At 40.1% G+C, this 14,755-nt stretch overlaps 1 protein-coding gene across 4 annotated transcripts in view; it reads left to right on the forward strand.

The window, feature by feature from the left end:
• Ankrd44 (ankyrin repeat domain 44) overlaps window positions 1-14,755 on the forward strand; it is a 325,588-nt gene that overhangs the window by 282,755 nt on the left and 28,078 nt on the right. For all 4 annotated transcript variants that reach the window (XM_048345044.1, XM_048345043.1, XM_048345042.1 and 1 more), the window contains one exon: window positions 6,268-6,339. In XM_048345044.1, coding sequence (XP_048201001.1) covers window positions 6,268-6,339 — 72 coding nt within the window. The remainder of the gene's footprint in view (window positions 1-6,267; window positions 6,340-14,755) is intronic.

Here is a 14,755-nt window from a genome sequence, read left to right on the forward strand (position 1 = left end):
CATCTGCCTCCAGGGAGGAGTTTCTGCAGAGCTGAGATTTTTACCTTGTCCTTTGGATATATTTAGGACCAAACTTTAAATTAGAAAGAAGTTTATTCAAATTGTAAATGCCAGTTTTTAATTACTTGCAAATTTCTCTTCTCTCCTCTAGTCTGCAGTGTGTGTGTGTGTGTGCATTTGTGTGTGTGTGAGTGCTCACGTGCACATGCATGCAGATGTGTATGTACATGCACACCCATCCCGGGACTTGAACTCAGGGCTTAGGTGCTGTCCCTGAGCCTTTTTGCTCATAGTTAGCCTTGTACCACTTGGATCACAGCTCCACTTCTGGGCTTTGTGGTGATTAGTTGGAGATGGGAGTCTCATGGACTTTCCTTCCTCAGGTAGGCTTCAAACTACAATCCTTAGATCTCAGCCTCCTGAGTAGCTAGGATTACAGGTGTGAGCCACCAGCGCCCAGCTTGCATTGTCATCGTAAGCTTACCAGTTGGTTGGAAGAATGTAAGTTTTGCTGAGCAAAATCCCAGCACTCAAGAATTTGGGGACAATTATGAGTTTGAGCCCAGACTTGGCTACATAGCAAGCTCCAGGCTAACCTGGATTACATAAAGAGACTCTATCTTAAAATAAATAAGTACATAAAAATTTAAAAAATTAAAATAACACGTTTTTTGAGTTAGATTTGGGTTCTATTATGTGGTCTGTCATTTACTGGCTGGGTGAACCTGAAAAAGTTGCTTAATAGGTTACTTAAAGCTTGATTGAAGCTATCCATGTAAGGTTCTTAGAGGAGTTCTTGGCCAGTAGTAAATGTAGACATCATCATGATAATTTATGAACACTACTTTGAGCATGATGATCATCACCACCCTCACCACCATCATCGGTATCTTGTTCACTTGCTTTTACTCCCGCCTCTCCACTGAATCCCTTTTCACATTCTCATCCTCCTTCAGACCTTAAATACTGGGATTCCGAGGGGTTAAATCCTAAGTCTCCTGTGCTTCTTTCCCTATATCTTCTTTCCTGCTAATTTCATGCAAGTGGGAGCTTCATGTATCAGCTATTTCTGATGATCCCAAAATTCATAATTTATCCCAAATCTCCCTTCCAATGTGAACCTATCCACCAGATATCTCCCCTTGAGTATCCCAGCCTCAAATTCAGTGCACTTCCCTTTCCCTGGTCTTTGTTCTTCTTGTATCACCATCTGCTGTGTTAGGAAAGTCATTCCTGACTGTGACCTTCCCCCACCTTTCTCCAATGGTCAACCAAGGAATTATGTCCACTTCACTTTCTAGAGTGTAAGTTCCATCTAGATTGCAACCATGTTACTGCTGTAATCTCAGCGCCTAATACAATGCTTTAAAAAGTAATAATTGAATTAGTAAAAGATTAAATGGAACTCTTGAACATAGCCACTTCCTTTCCATTGCCTCTTCTGCAGTTCTGGCCACAACCAGTTTTTCACTGACTTATTAGTTCATGATTCAGAAATCCCATGGTGGGAATATCCTGTTTTTCCTGCATCTAGGGTTACAGTCCCCACGTTCAATTCACAAAGTATTTGGACAAAGGGGTTGCAATTCAACAGATTAACTTGTAAGTGCAATGCATCTTGATCAGTGTCACTCCTTCCATCCTCCCTTATCTTTCCCAACCCCGACCATATCCTCAAATTACACCGTTGCATTTTCACATATGTATATGGTACATGCAGTGACAGTATAAAATGATGGATTTATAAAGTCAAGGATCACTCTCGTGCAGCCTCCTTGCTTCGATCACACCAATGACTGAATCACTGCTTTGATACCCAGGCAAACTGCTGTCTAAGAACTCCCTCAAAAACACCCTAGATTCATGGTCACTCTATGCATAGTGTATATTCTACTCCCATTTCCAGCCTCATTGCTCCTCAAACCTTACTCTACTCTTATTAAACTTATTAAGGTTTTTCAGATTTGTTATACTCACATTCTCTTCCTTCTGCCCAGAGTATTCTTCCTTTATCTTGGCCATCCAGATTTCAGGTTAGATGATACTTGACAGAGGAAAAGAGACTTCTCTGACCCTCGTTTACTGGCTGGCATCAATGACAGGCTCCTGTGGCATGCTTCTGTGGCATCTTGCCCTTCCCATCCCAGGTCCTGCTTCATTGCTCTAATGATCTGTTAACTTGTGGGGGCTCCCTCCTAGTCTCTAAGTTCTATAATGTCAGTGACAAAATCCACTCTCTACACAACTGAGTTCTGGTGTCTAATTCGGGGTCCTGCTCATAGGTGACAGTCAGAAGATTTGGTGAATGAAGGAAGGCATCCCATGCCGGCAGAATAACTGAACTATGTATGTGGGAAAATGTTATTCTGTAACAGATGTTACTGGAACCTGCCTAACTTGTATCTATCACAGTGCATTGCCTTTGTATCCTGCTCATTGTGTTTTTAATAGTGGGGACATGATTCCGTGTCCCCTTGATTAAAAGTTCATTCTGGGACAGGATTTGGAATCAGCACATAACTCAATTCCAGGAAGTCTTGTGGATGACAATGCTGCAAAACAAAGCAAAGTGCAGATGTTTACTAGCCCTAGCAAGCATTGTACATCAACTAGGTAAGACATGGGTTTTAAAGTTAGTGATTTTGAAGTGAAAATTAAACTTGCTTTTATTATTATAACATTTCCAAATTCTATTCATACTAATAATGAACAAACACAAGACATTCCATACTTGCAATGCCATTATTTATACGTCAGGGCTATTAATGTTTGTACTGTCACTCGATTTACTAGAGACTTCTAACACCATAGCCTTCGGTTCCACACATATTGGCTGGGGGTGAATTCTGTACCTGTGAGGACCAACAGATGTCACTTCATAGATTGAAGAGAACATTTGTTTTCTTGTTAATGGCCATTCTAACTGGGGTGAGGTGGAATCTCAACGTAGTTTTGATTTGCATTTCTTTTATGGACAGAGTTGTTGAACATTCCTTTATGTGTCTACCAACTATTCTTATTTCCTCTCCAGAGAAGTCTCTTTTTAATTCTTTAGTCCACTTATTAATGGGGTGGTTGTTTCCTTGAGGATTTGTTATTGGGGGGTTTAATTTTTTGAGCTCTAGGGTATATTTTTTATATAAAGTCTTTGTCTGTTGTATGGCTAGAAAAGATCTTCTCCCAATCTGTGGGCTTTCTATTTATCTTGCTAGCTATGTCCTATGCCATGCAGAAGCTCTGCAGTTAATATGATCCCATTTATTCATCCTTTCTTTGATTTGTTGTGTTTCTGGTTCTTTATTTAGGAAATTTCAACCTGTGCGTAGGAACCCTAGTGTTTCCCCTATCCTGTCCTGTAATATTTTCAAGGTATCTGCTCTTACCTCAAGGTCTTTGATCCATTGAGTTGGTTCTGGTAAAGGGTGATATTTTAGGTTCTAACTTCAGTTTTCTACATGTGTATAGCCAGTTCTGCCAGCACCATTCATTGAAGAGGATGTTTTTCTTCCATCTGATTTTGGTTCCCATATCAAAGATATGGCCATAGGTGTATAGTGGTGTGGAACAACCCAGATGCCCCTCAGTAGGTAAATGGATCAAGAAAATGTGGTATATATACACACTGGAGTTCTATGCTTCCATCAGAAAGAATGTCATTGCCCCATTTGTAAGGAAATGGAATGACTTGGAAAAAAGCATATTAAGTGAAATAAACCAGACCCAAAGAAACATAGGCTCCATGGTTTCCCTCATTTGTAATAATTAGTATGTGCTTAGGGTAGTCCTAGCAGAGGATCACAATATGACTATATAAAATTATGCTAATGGAAATGAATGCCAAGATATGGAAACAAACGGGTTTTTTTTAAATGTACTACGTGAAGTTATTTCTTTTCTATTTTGTTTCCCCCACTTAGGTTTATCCCCTTTTGTAATTGTTTTTTATTTTGATACCCTGTGTCTTGTATATACATTTGTCTAATTTGAGGAATTGAAAGGGAATAAAAAAATTGATGAGATAAAGTATTATTTTAAAAAACGGCATTGTTCTCAAAAAAAGAGAGAAGATTAAAAGGTTTTCATTTTCCAAATAGAAATACAATGATCTATAATTCAACTTTAAGGTTATTGTGTTAAACATTTTAGGGGATGTATTTCTTTTATAATTTAATTTTTTATTATTATAAAGGTGATGTACAAAGGAGTTGCAGTGTTTCTGTGCTTTTCTCTATGAGTGTCATCATGTCAGTACAGACTTTTGTGTTTAAATAGGGTTATTCCACACTTATGACTGTGTGTATGTGTATATATGAGAGAAAGAAAGAGAGAGAGACGAGAAAGAGTGAGAGAGAGCTGGTACTGTGGCTTGAACTCAGGACCTTCTGCTTTCGTTTGTTTTGCTTTGTTTATTCTGCTCATAGCTAGCTCTTTACCACTTGAATCACACCTCCAATTCCAGGTTATTGCTGGTTATTTGGAGATAAGAGTGTCTTGGATTTTGTCTGCTCAGGTTGTCTTCAAGCCTTGGTCCTCATATCTCAGGCTTCTGAGTAGCAAGGATAATAGACAGGAGCCACTGACACGGCACATATGACTTTAAAAAGTGTTTTTCATTTGACAAGTGTGGAGAGACTTTTAAGGAGAAAGTGGGTGAATTATATTTTAGGAAGTTATACTTTTCAGGGCTTTGAGTAACTTTCCATTCTCATTCATCATTCTTATTAGGACAACTTCTATTAAGTCGACATGACACTTGGAATCATCCTGGCTTCATTTGGAGGAAACAGATACTCCAATATATATTTTAAAAAGAAAAAGATTTACTTTTTAAAATGGTTTTAGAAAGATTATCAAAGGTAAAGAAGACTAGACTCTTGGCTGGACCTCTAGAAATAAGCCTGAAAGGATGTCCTGGTTTGTGAAAGGGCTCCCGGACCCCATAGTCAATGAGAAGGGAAATTAGAAGACACTTACTCTTGCTGACCAGCAGGGGTGTTCTCATGCCGTGCCCATGATCCCCAGAGCCACAAAGCTTTCTCACTTGACCCACACTTCCCAGAAGAGGATGATAGCATCCTTGCCTCTTGATTCTCTGCCTTCGCTTCTTGGTGGCCTGTACACACAGCAAGGCAAAGGACAAGCAATGACAACACCCTACCTGTGCACCCCTTCCAAAATCAGATTTCTTCTGCCTCACTTCTGTCTTCAAAATCTTACATCTGGCATTCAATTAGGAGCATGTAAATCTTACTGCCTGATATTTTCCTGTCACAACTTTGCCTGGTTTAGACCCTCTTATTATTTATGTCTCTTATTTTTGTTGTTGTTATTGTTGTTGTTGTTGTTTTGCCTCATTTTTGTGCTGGTACTGGGGCTGGAACTCAGAACTGGGGCCTCTTAACCTCTCAGAACTAGGGGCCTCTTCCTTAGCTTTTCTACTCAAGGCTGGTTCTCTACTGCTTGCACCACAGCTCAAGTCACCACATATTAATTATGTCATCCTCTTTTACTTTCATGGTAGCACACATCACTTTCTTATTTGTATCTTTAATTTTATGCCTGGGATTTCTTTTTCTAAAGTGTAAGTTTCATGATAACAGGATATTTGCTTATCTTTTTCAACACTGTTTCCAGTAATTGTATGGGGGAAGTGGAATTAAAATGGGCACTACTATTTGTCCATTATTGCTAAATTGTTAGATGAGAATGGATAGAACTGGAATTATTTTCCTGGATTGGTGAAGCTAAGCATCTCTTCATTTATGAAAGTGTGTGTGTGTGTGTGTGTGTGTGTGTGTGTGTGTGTGTGTGTGTGTGTGTGTGCTGGTCCTGGGGCTTGAACTCGGGGCCAGAGCCCTATCCTTGAGCTTTTTTGCTCAAGGCTGGCACTGTACCACTTGAGCCCCAGCGTCACTTCTGGCAGTTAATTGGAGATAAGAATCTCATGTACTTTCCTGCCTGGGCTGGTTGTGAACTGTGATCCTCACATCTTAGCATCCTGAGTAGCTAGGATTACAGACATGAACCACCAGCACTCGCCCTACTCCCTTTTTAAAAATAGCATGTGTTAAGATGACATTTAAATATTCAATAAGCATATTTGGTTGAAATAAGCTGTATGTGAGTTCTTCTATTAATGATAAGCTGTATAATTCTTTAGTTTCTGGAGCCTCCTTTCTCATTTGTAGCAACATTAGTGGGCAGAAGATTTAATTTCTTTTTCAAAATTGGATTTACAACTGTGCCTTTCTTTTTCGATCTCCACAGCTTTTGGAAAGAACCAACACTGGTTTTGAAGAATCTGATTCTGGCGCTACCAAGAGTCCACTCCACTTAGCTGTAAGTGAGATGCTGCGGACAGCTATGGCTGTTCGAGAAACAACTAAGCCCTCTTAAACCTAGGCTGCTGTGAGATGTAAGTCAAGTTATGTAGTGACAAGTGGCAATGTCGTTGCACAAGGTTAAAGGCACAGGCTACACAGAGAGAGGTGTTCTCTCTCTCTCTCTCTTTCTCTCTCTCTCTTTCCAGTCCCAGCTTCACTAGCTGTAGATAGATACATCTGTCTACCCTATCCTGAGCCTTTACTTCCCATCTGTAAAATGAAAGCAAATGGAAAGGTATAACAAACATAAACTCTTTATCACACTGCACTTAGTAAATTACCATTATAAAATTTAACCATATTGAACATCTAAAGAAAGCGTTTCAGTTTAAGAGATTTGATTCCAGACAACAATGATATGAAATTTAAATCCATGGATAATCAAGTGCCATATTTTCAGATGCTGCTATGAATGCTTGTCAAGGGATTTAAGGACAAACTCATGGGAGTAAAATGAGCGTGTGTAGACTGGCAGCTGCACTCTTTCTTCCTGGACTTGACACTAGGGTCTGAGATGAGGTCAGGGCTCTATCCTAGGTGAGACCCAGGAGGGAGAGGAAGAATTATCATCAGCACAGCTTTCTCTCCACAACCCAGTAAAGGAAGGGATTATCCTTAAACTCTTCATGGAGGGCCAGGACCCGACATTCCTCACTCTGCCCGAGGTTATGTCCTCTAACTGCTGGGCACAGATCAACAGCTGTTCTGTCGGCCCTTTCTGCCTGGCAGCTTCACCCATGTGTAGCCCGCTCACCTGCCCCTGCTGCCGAATTGTGAACACTCAGTTCATGGCCACAGTGGTGGCTTTGGATGCTTCTTTGCTTAGTGAAACCCAGCAATAGGACTTGGGGAAGAATGGGAAGGGTCTGGATCTATGTGAGCACTTGTTAGGGTAGTTTACATATACATACTTATACATACAAAAGCACTGCTTCAGCAGTTGTTCTGATGAAACGTTGAGGTTGAGAGTTTGAATGGAAGAGTATTTTATTACCAGACTTATATAGGCATTCAGGTAAGATCAGGATAGACAAGGCCATTGTGGGAAGATTTGGGAATATCTGGGAATGCTGCTACTTCATAGAGCCCTCCCTCCACTGCCTGTGTCCCTACATACTCAAGTCACAGCTGCTGACACCCTTACCTACACATCCTCCAACCAATACCCCCACTGCACACACACACGTGAGTGTGTGTATACACATGTACATTTTTAATGCTGTAAATCAGTCATGTATCTTTGTTGGATGGATGCTGTTGGAGTGGAAAAAGTAGGTAGATAATGGGCTATCTGTCTGCAAAAAAAAGCTTTGTACCTTTGGCTCTTCATACAAGTTTCCTTAAAGATTGCTCTTTGGAATCCTTGCCCAGCCTTCTGCTATGTCTGGAGAAGTTTCCCCAAGGCTGAGCATTCCCAGACAGGGCCCTAGCTACCCCTTCAGAGACCTATGTAGAGGATTAGCTCAGACAGAATTTTCAAGTGGTTGGAAAACACACACACACACACACACACACACACACACACACACAGATTTGAACTCAGGAGCCAAGACAGTCTCCCTTAGCTTTCTTCATTCAAGACTGGTGCTCTACCACTTAAACCACAGCTCTGCTCTGCTTCCACCTTTTTGGTGATTAATTGGAGGTAAGAATCTCATGGACTTTGCTTCCCAAGCTTGCTTTGAATTGTGATCCTCAAGATGCTCATGAATCATCAGTGCCCAGCTCTCATTCAATAATAATAATAATAATAATAATAATAATAATAATAATAAATCTTTGGCTAGGTGCCAGTGGCTCACACCTTTGATCCCAGCTGCTCAGGAAGCTGAGATCTGAGGATTGCATTTCAAAGCCAGTGTGAGCAGGAAAGTCTGTGAGATTCTTATCTCCAGCTAACTACCAGAACACCAGAAATGTCGCTGTGACTCATAGTGGTAGAGCACTACTAGCCTTGAGCCAAAAAGCTTAGAGACAGCACCCAGGCCCTGAGTTCAAGCCCCATACCAAAAATTGTTGCATGTTTACCAAGTGTTGTATGGGTCTCTGGTCACAATAAGAAAGGGTGATGGTATTACTAGAAAAGAGTGGACTTTGGTAGTTCTGCTGCTCTCATGTTCTCCTTAGTAGCTTACCTGGACATGACTAAATCAAAAGGAAATGAGTTAGTTAAGGATCCTAACTTAATTAATTGATTAGTTGTTTGATCTTGGCAAGTATTTGTTCTCTTGTGTCTCACGGTGCCCACCTTTGAGGTAGAGAGGACAACAGTACTTCATCCAGGGCCACCGTGGGGATGGCAGGAGATAATACACGAGGAGCAATTCGAACTGCAGCCATGAGCCATTGGCCAGCTTCATCCCCACATTATTAACATGAATAGTGCTGTTTCATTCTAATGCACTGTCTATGAATAGTGCCAAGCCCTCTTTTGGGAGCAGAGATGTTCCAGTAAAGAAAACTCAGCCTTTGTCCTTGTACACTTTCCCATGTAGACAAGACATTAGGCATGTGAACGGCACAATAGATGGTAATTAGTGCTCAAGAGAAGGTGAGGTAGGATCCACAGGCAGAAGCATGAGAAGGCACACAGGGGGCTATTTTACATAGTGTAGAATCCCTTGTTTGAGCAGAGATCTTGAGAAACACTCATGTTGGTATGTGAAAGAAGAAGCTTCTGGGCAGTGGTGAGTGAGGCTGTACTTGACCTGTCCATGGAAGAACAAAGAGGCCACTGGTTGGGGCAGGCAGGTAGAGAGGGCTGACACAGTGCAGGTGGAGTCTAGAGTCAGGGGAACATAGCCATATCTCACAAGGTCTCGTGGTCCAATCGTAAGAACTTTACTCTGAGCACAACAGGAACCCACTTGGATAAATTTGAGGAGACAAATGGCCTGATAGGACTTTTGTTTTAATGGGATCACTTCAACTCCCGTGTTTAATCACCAGAGCACCAGAGCCAAAGTGAAGGCAGCCAGGTTAGAGACGATGATGGCAGCTTCGATCAGAGGGACTGCCATGGATTTGTTCTGAAATTATTTTGTTCTTTCCCTCTAAGCATAAACACTTAAAAATAGTTTGTGTCTTTTAATAGCCTATCACCCTCTCCAGAGGTGGCGATTAAGTTGATCAAACTCATAATCTTTTAGGTGGAAACAGAAGAACAGAACCAGATGTCCCTAAAGGTTGGCTGCATCGACCTGACCTGTCTTGCGCCATTGTTTATAGGCTGAATGATTCAGGTCTCCATAGTTATCAGCCCACTGAATTTCATAAACATTTTGTTCACTTGAAAAAAATTAAATGATGAAACAAGGCTATGCAAATGGAAGGGTCCAGCTGTCGAGAGTTCCAGATGAACTCATAATTTCTGTGAATTTTGTTGATGTTCCAGTTCTTTCCTCTCATTGTCCTTAGTTCCTATCTTAAAATATTCCATCACCTAGTGAGATTTTTTTTAAAAAGGTATCCCTGCAGATGATTTACAAGTTTAATACTTTCATAGTGAAATTCAACACCCACAAACTAGACTAAAAGAAATTACAGCTAAATCTGACCTTTGGGTGTGTGTGTGTGTGTGTGTGTGTGTGTGTGTGTGTGTGTGTGTGTGTGTGTGTGTGTGTGTGCTGGTTGGTTGGTTAATTGGAAATAAGAATCTTACAGACTTTCCTGCTGAGGCTAGCTTCCAACAGTAATCCTCAGATCTCAGCCTCCTTGATAGTTAGAATTATAGGCATGAACTACTGGTACCTGGCCTCAACCAATCTATCTTTAATAGTATTTGGGGATGCTTTTTCTAGAGAAAGTGGAGGCTAGAATTTTAAAGCTATCTTAAGTAGTAGGACTTGCTTCATTTTGTTTTAATTAAGCCTCTTTATTTTCTTAAGCCTCTTTAACGGGGGTAATGGATTTCACTTTTGTTGTAAGGATTAAGGGAAACATTTAGGGGTCTATTCATGGAGTAAACTCTTAAGTCTGTGCTCTTAAGCAGCTTTGTTAGGATGGTTTGGACAATGCTGCCTCATTCCTGTTGCTTTCCTTCCTGCTTATTTCTCCCCCCTTCTCCCATCTCCCTTCTCCCCCTCCCTGTGTCATCTCTTTATTAAATCTAAATGTGGTAGCCATTTGAGCTTTGTATATATGCATGCATTATAAGCTACCAATTCCATTTCTCAAGACTAAGTCAAGTTTGCAGTAACTCAAATGTTTAGTTCCTTGTCATTCTAGCATTTGCAAATAGCATCTAGAACCTGCTGTCTCTATGGGCCCATAAACCTTTGGTGTGAAGACATTAGTTCTTTTATTCCCTCTCTGCCTGCATCTTTCTTTCCTTTCCTTCCTTCCTCCTTTCCTTCTTTCTTTATTTCATTCCTCCCTCTCTTTCCTTCCTTCCCTCCCTCCCTCCTTCCCTTCCTTCCTTCCTCTTTTCTTTTTATACCAGTACTAGGCATTGAACTCAGGGCTTCACACTCTCACTTGATTTTTGCTGTCAAGGCTGGTGCGCTACCACTTGAGCCACACCTCTACTGAGTTATGCATTCTGTATTAGTTGACTCAGTAGTGAGAAGTGTTATACAAAGTCAGGTTTCAAAGTAAGCAGCAGATTTAAGCTGCTGGTCAAGCACAATGGACTTATTTGTGCCCTGATGTTTCTGTTTCTACGCCTTTTACATGAGATCTGCAGGTCCCAAGTTAGTTTTAAAATCACCTATGGCCAGAGTTGACAATGGCTGGAACTGGGTGAAGGGTGGATGGGAATGCATTATGTTATCTTCTCTCTCTCTCTCTCTCTCTCTCTCTCTCTCTCTCTCTCTCTCTCTCTCTCTGTGTGTGTGTGTGTGTGTGTCTTTTCTTTGTCTGACTCCTCTCTCTCTCTGCTCTCTCTAATCTCTCTTTCTAGGTAGTAAATGAATTTCACTACTTGTTTAGATGTTTATGCTCTTGTACTAAGTTTTTACATGCTGGTGAACAGAGACAAATTGTTCCTCCCACAGCACTCTACCCACACATTCCCAGAGAGTATAAAAACATAGTTCAACTAACATTAATACACATCATTATTTTTATCAATTACATAATAAAACAAATAGCCAAGAACCAAATATTAAATTATATAGTTTAAAAAGCATATAAAATATTAGATGTCTGCTCAATTCATTAGCAGAAAACCACTTTTTCTTTCAAGAGAGGTTGGGAAGAGAAGGTCATAACTCAAACAAAGAAGTTTGGCAAATAGTTTATGCAGTGCATGGAAAACATTACAGTTATTTCAGAAATTTTATAGAAATTGTTTTAGCTACAATAACAAAGCATCTCTACATTTAAAAAATATTGAGTAAATCAAATAGCACACCCTACGTGCTCCATACAAGACAAAGGCAATGTCTTACTAGAAGTATGTTCACCTTAGTGTGCTATTATAAATTAACTGTAAGGCTCTTTTGTCCTAAGACATTATTATTAAAGACATGCTTCTGTAACTATGTAGGTTTTCAAAATGGAGGTCTCCCCTAACAGCATAAAATAAGCCAATAGAAAGACATTAAATAATCACCATATGACTTAGTAAATAAAAAATTAAAATTTAATGAGTAGGGGAACCTGATGTATATGAATGTGGGAGACTGAATATAAAATGGCACACAGATGTTTGAAATGGCTGAAAGAACAAGCCACATACAATCTAGAGTGTTCTTCATTCTTAGAATTTATATTATCTATATGATACTAACGCTACACAAGTATTGTGGTGGATATCTGGTCCCTTTAAATTCTTTACATATTGTGGGACAGGAACAGACTTAAAGAGCTAATTCAGTATCACATGTGTGGTAGATTCACAGGTACAAATGCAAACAGTCAGTTGGTACAAATAAGACGCTACAGTACTCAGTGTATAAAAGCCCTCAATAAATAGTTGATATTTACAACACATATATCTTCCACTATTATGCATAAAAGGTAATGGTCATTGTATTCATTCAAGCACAACAAAAGGATACAGCAGCAAATAGCCCACATCAAGTCCTGTTAGTCACAGATGATAAACAAATTACCAGAGAAATAGATGACAGGTAGAGCAGGGAGGGTACTGTAATGACAAACTAAAGTCAGCTAAGTTGAGTGGGGGGACTGGAGGGCTTGCTTACATAGGCTGCCCTGGGAAGCCTCTGAGAAGTGGAATTTGAGAAGTGCCAAGAAAGCCATGTGACTGCGGGAGAGGCTCCCAGACAGAGGAAGCAGAAAGTACAGATGCAATGTCCCAGAGGAAATTCATGTTAAGCCTAAAGGACCAGTGTGGCTAAGCACCAGAGGGAGGGATGTTATGAGGATGAGCTCGGAGGTCACCTAGTCCTGATGGGTCATGGGAACTTTGGGGTATTCTCACCAAGGAAGCTCCAAAGTTATAGGCTAGGTTTTAAGCAAGAAATGACCTGGAATCCCACCTGAATAAATAGCGGATTGTCAGGGGACAAGGGCAGAAAGGGAAGCTGCTGCTGTCAGGATGCGGTGGAATGAGAAGTGGGGAGCTTCCCCATAGATAGCAGAGGAAGTAAAGATGGTGATGCCTTGGGCTTGGCGCCCAGGGCCACCTTGCCTGGAGTTAGAACAGGGACACCGGTCATGGTTTTCCTTCAATGCCTGAGAATGGAGGGAACCTGTGTGTGAGTCAGCAGGCACCCAGGCCAGGGCCTGCCCAGTGGGGGAAGAACTGTTTTCATTTCCCACCTGTACTTTGGTCCCAGAACCCTTGTTCAATTCTGTCTACAACCTTGGGATGAAGAGTTGGGAGGATGAGGGGTTGGGGATTTAGCCCAGTGGAAGAGCCCTTTCCTGGCAGTACAAGTCCTCATCTCTGAAAAAAAAAATTATAAAAGGACTTGAGAAGATGAAGCTGACTTCAAAGTTTGGGGCCTGAGCAACTAGAATAAAGTTGTATTGTACTGAGAAGCAGGCTACAGTTAAAACAACTTCAAGGAAGGAAAAGGAAGAATTCAGTTTCCCATGCTATTAGACATTCAAGTGGAAATACCAAGAGACCATTGGATATACAAATCTAGATATAAAAAAGAGAAGTTGGGACTAAAATAGAAATCTGAGATTGATTACCATATGAGATATGATATTTTACTTCTTATACTTCATTACTATATTTTCCTTCATATAGTACCTGTTTATTATGTAAAAGTAACTATAATAGTAACAATAATAATGACATTAGGACTTTAAAAGATTATGAGTATTCTTAATTCTACCATAGATTTTTTAAAATCTAGTTTTTGTTATTTTAAAAACATTTTCTTTATTACCCTGCTCCCTAGATCTAAATTTAATCACTACTAGTAGTTTCTTTTATATCCTTCTAATTTTTTTCTATGGGTATAGAACCATATGTGAATATAGATATGCATTCATTCTCTTTTTATATAAATCAGGTCATGGTAAATATAGTCTGAGACTTCATTTCTTTTTTAAAAAAGAAATTTTATACATTCTGTCGAATCAACCTCCACAAAAGTCATACCAATCTATTTTCCTACCAACAGAATAAAAGATTGCTGCTTTCACAGTCTTAACTAATTACAGCACATGACCAAACTCTTCAATCATTGCCCGGTAGTTGAAAAAAACAGGACTTTCAAATTTTACATAGATTTTTTTTTTCATGTCTCTTGGCTTTTTACCTTTCTTTTTCTTTTCTTTCTTTTTTTTTTTTTTTTTTTTTTTTTGGCCAGTCCTGGAACTTGGACTCAGGGCCTGAGCACTGTCCCTGGCTTCTTTTTGCTCAAGGCTAGCACTCTGCCACTTGAGTCACAGCGCCACTTCTGGCCATTTTCTATATATGTGGTGCTAATTGAACCCAGGGCCTCATGTATACGGGACAAGCACTCTTGCCACTAGACTATATCCCCAGCCCCTTACCTTTCTTTTTCTATGAGCTGCCTTTTCATGCTTTTTGCACATTTTCCTAGTTTTTAAATGGTTTCTAAGAGCTCTATTATATTGAGGAAATTAATCCTTTGGGCTAAGTCTTTTTTTCCCAAATAAATTGTGTGTTAAGTAATGGCTGCAGTAAAAAATAAAAATTGCAGGTGACAAAAAAAGGATATTTACTGGGGACACTGAGGCCATGCTTTTCCTCATTCTTTCATTCTTCCCCAAGCCATTCCTCGCCCCCCCCAATAACTGTACCCTATTTCTCTCTATTTTCAGTGTTCCTTGTTGCAGTGGAAGGAGGGAAATAGTTTATACATTTTTCATCTTATAATTGGAATAAAAATTATCCTTCATGCTATTTATCATGCTTTTTTAATGGTAGGAAGCCTCTTAATCTTGACAGAAGCTAGGCTGTCATAATATGTTTGAACTTG

The sequence above is a fragment of the Perognathus longimembris genome, chromosome 4, assembly GCF_023159225.1.
Source record: "Perognathus longimembris pacificus isolate PPM17 chromosome 4, ASM2315922v1, whole genome shotgun sequence".
NCBI classification, from domain to species: Eukaryota; Metazoa; Chordata; class Mammalia; order Rodentia; family Heteromyidae; genus Perognathus; species Perognathus longimembris.